Source organism: Mastomys coucha, chromosome X, assembly GCF_008632895.1.
Source record: "Mastomys coucha isolate ucsf_1 chromosome X, UCSF_Mcou_1, whole genome shotgun sequence".
Taxonomy (NCBI): domain Eukaryota; kingdom Metazoa; phylum Chordata; class Mammalia; order Rodentia; family Muridae; genus Mastomys; species Mastomys coucha.
Genome location: NC_045030.1, coordinates 148,675,389 through 148,678,452, shown reverse-complemented (window position 1 = coordinate 148,678,452; position 3,064 = coordinate 148,675,389). Strand labels below are relative to the sequence as shown.

The window sequence follows — 3,064 nt, the reverse complement described above, 5'->3', positions numbered from 1 at the left end:
TCTATCCTGCCACCCCACAAACCAGGGTTCTGAAATAGAACAAACCTAGTTTGAAAGAACATAACAGGATGTGGAGGGTGATAAAGTCATGATTCTGGCAAGATGTGTTCAATCTGCAGGACCCACAAAAACGTAAAAGGAAAAACTTGACTCACAAAGCTGTCCTTTAACATCCACATGCACACCATGGCACGCGTGCACATGTGCGCACGCACACACACACACACAGAGAGAGAGAGAGAGAGAGAGAGAATGAGAGAGAGAGAGAGAGAGAGAGAGAGAGAGAGAGAGAGAATGAGAGAATGCAGGTATACATACATACACACAATATTTTTTTTCAATTCAAAGCACTGGAAAGATTGGGGAGATGCTCGGTGGGTAGGAATGCTTATTGTGCAAGCATGAAGATCTGGACTCAGATATTGGCAACCACATACAAACTCAGGTGTGGCTGCATGTGTGCCTATAACCCCAGAGACCAGAAGATTAGCAGGACTTGCTGGCAAGCAAGTCTAGCCTAAATGATAATCTCTAGTCTCCGTGAGATCTCCTGTCTTATGGGAAGAAAGCCAGTGATAGAGCAGGATGCTTGATGACCTCTTGTTTCTGCATGCAAACATGGACAAACACACTTGCACACATACATGTGCATACCCCACCTCACCCCACATGCACACAGACCCCATATGAACATGACACAAAAAGGACAGCTAGTCATTTCTGTTGTTAACATTTACTGAAAGACAAAATGGCCCCGAGTTCAAACCCCAGTAACATAAAAAAGGAGAACTGAATATAGAAAAAACACCTAGGTCAACATATTTGGAAACTCAGTCTTAGGGCCCTAATTTCTATATGCAAAGGGAACTTTGAACACTTTTTAAACAATATTTCTATATGAACTGAGCATATAGCTGAGTTGGCTGAGTGCTTGCCCAGCATGCTTAAGGCCCTGGGTTCCATTCCTAGCACACATAAAATCAAGAGTGGTGGTGCATGCATGCTTGCAATCAGAGCACTTGAGAGGCTGAGGTATGTGTGCATCTGTACGTAGGTATGTACACATGTATGTGGGGGAGGATGTCCTGTGGAGCAATGACTCTGCTGAGCTAGAGTTATAGGTGGCTGTGAGCTGTTTGAAATGGGTATGAGATCCAAACTCAGGTCCTCTGGGAGAGCAGTAAGTGCTCTTAGCCACGCAGCCATCTCTCTAGTCCCTGAACTGTATATGTTAGACCTTGAACACTTATAAAATAGTGATCTGAAGAATAGATTTTTATCAGCTGTACATATATACATGTACATGTATATATGTGTGTATATTTATGTGTATTTGTATATGTATATATATGTACATATACATATATGTATATATGTATATATATGTATGTATATATGTATATGTATATATATACACATACACACACACATATATAGATATAGATATAGATCGAACCTTAGACCAGCCAAGATTACACAGTGAAATCCTGTCTCAAAAATAAACAGGGTGAAAAAAAATAAACAGGGTGTTGATGGCACATGTATTTAATCCCAGCACTCGGGAGGCAGAGGCAGGCAGATCTCTGAGTTTGAGACCAGTTGGGTCTACACACAGCGAGTTCCAGGACAGCCAAAGATACACAGAGAAACCCTGTCTCGAAAAATTTTAATTAAGTAAATTAACAAACAAGGGGTTGGAGAGTTGGCTCAGTGGTTAAGAGCACTTGTTGCAAAAGGACCTGATTCCCAGCACCCACATGGAGGCTCACCTCCTCCTCGAGCACCGGGCATGCATGTAGGACACAGAAGCACATGAAAGAGAAACGCTCATACATAAAATAATAAAAATATATCTATCTAAATAAAATTAAACTAAACAGATGAATCAGCTTAAGAGAGCCAAACGGTACTCCACAGTCTTTACATATATAACATACTTAAGTAAGATTCCGAGTGTGTCAAGCACGCAACCCCCAAAATGTTTTTTTAAAGAGAAAAGCGCTGGCTAGGCAAGGCGGAACTGAAAGTACTGGCTTTTGGAAAAAGGGGCTACACCAAGATTCCAGCCACACCCCTGATGAGCAAAAGGATAGGAATTTCAAGGGAACACCCAACGTCTTCCCTTTTAAAAGTGTCAGATGTCGCTAAAGTAGGGTGGTGGCATTTTTCCAGGGTAGGCCGATGGACTCGGGTCTGGCAGAGGGTGCCTTTTCCTCCCAAGCGAAATGTTCACCACCTCCATCCTGCCCCCGGCTTTTACCGCCCCGCTAGCTTCGCGGGGCAAAGGAAGGTGTGGGCACCGCGGGACGGCGCCCTTCCACGCCCTGCCACCTACCGCATCGCTGCCCGCTTCATGGCGCTCCACTGCTTACCCACGAAGGACAACCAAGGTCCTCCCGGGTAGAGACAAGCAGGCGGCAGAAGAGCGTGAGCAGCAGCCCACCTCCAAACACCCGCAAGCGCGCCGGATGGAATCTTGGTCTCCACCTTCTAGGTGACGCCACAAGAGCACTGGGGGATAGGGAGGGCCTCGCTGCAGGAAGGGCGGGGCTGCGCTGCCCGGGGGAGGGGCTGCGCCGCCCGAGAGCGCGACTTCGCTCCGCTGCCCGGGGGCGGGGCTGCGCCCCTGGGGGCGGGACTACCGCGTGGAGAATGGTGGGTCCTGCTGTTTGATTGGCGGGCAGCTGGAGACTGGAGACTGAGACAATGGAACTTCCCAGTCAATCAGCTAGGTGGGGTCGGAGACTTATTTATAAGCAGGACTCTTCCCTCCATTGTTAAGTAAATGAACCATTCAGCCGAAACACAACATTCCTCCGCCTTGGTAGAGCTCTTTTATTTTTTTACGCTTGAACCTTTACTCCCAGTCTGTAGTTCTCGCCTTTGACATCATATGAGCAGCTTTTCAAAATATAGGTACCTTGCTTATTTTCCCGGAAATAGGGACTGAGGCAGGAGAATTGCTACCACTTAGAGACCAACCAGAGCTGAAATGAGGTTTCGGCCATAAGAAATATTGTTCCTGTTTTTATTTAACATTTCGGTTTTTAAAAAGATGAAGCTT

At 46.1% G+C, this 3,064-nt stretch overlaps 1 protein-coding gene across 1 annotated transcript in view; it reads right to left on the bottom strand.

Moving 5' to 3' along the window:
* Positions 1-2,577, bottom strand: part of Acot9 (acyl-CoA thioesterase 9) — a 46,924-nt gene extending 44,347 nt beyond the window's left edge. Inside the window, exon 1 of the mRNA XM_031369896.1 lies at positions 2,336-2,577. Within this exon, the coding sequence (XP_031225756.1) occupies positions 2,336-2,355 (20 nt within the window). The 5' untranslated portion in view covers positions 2,356-2,577. The remainder of the gene's footprint in view (positions 1-2,335) is intronic.
* Between the last annotated feature and the right edge of the window lie 487 nt (positions 2,578-3,064).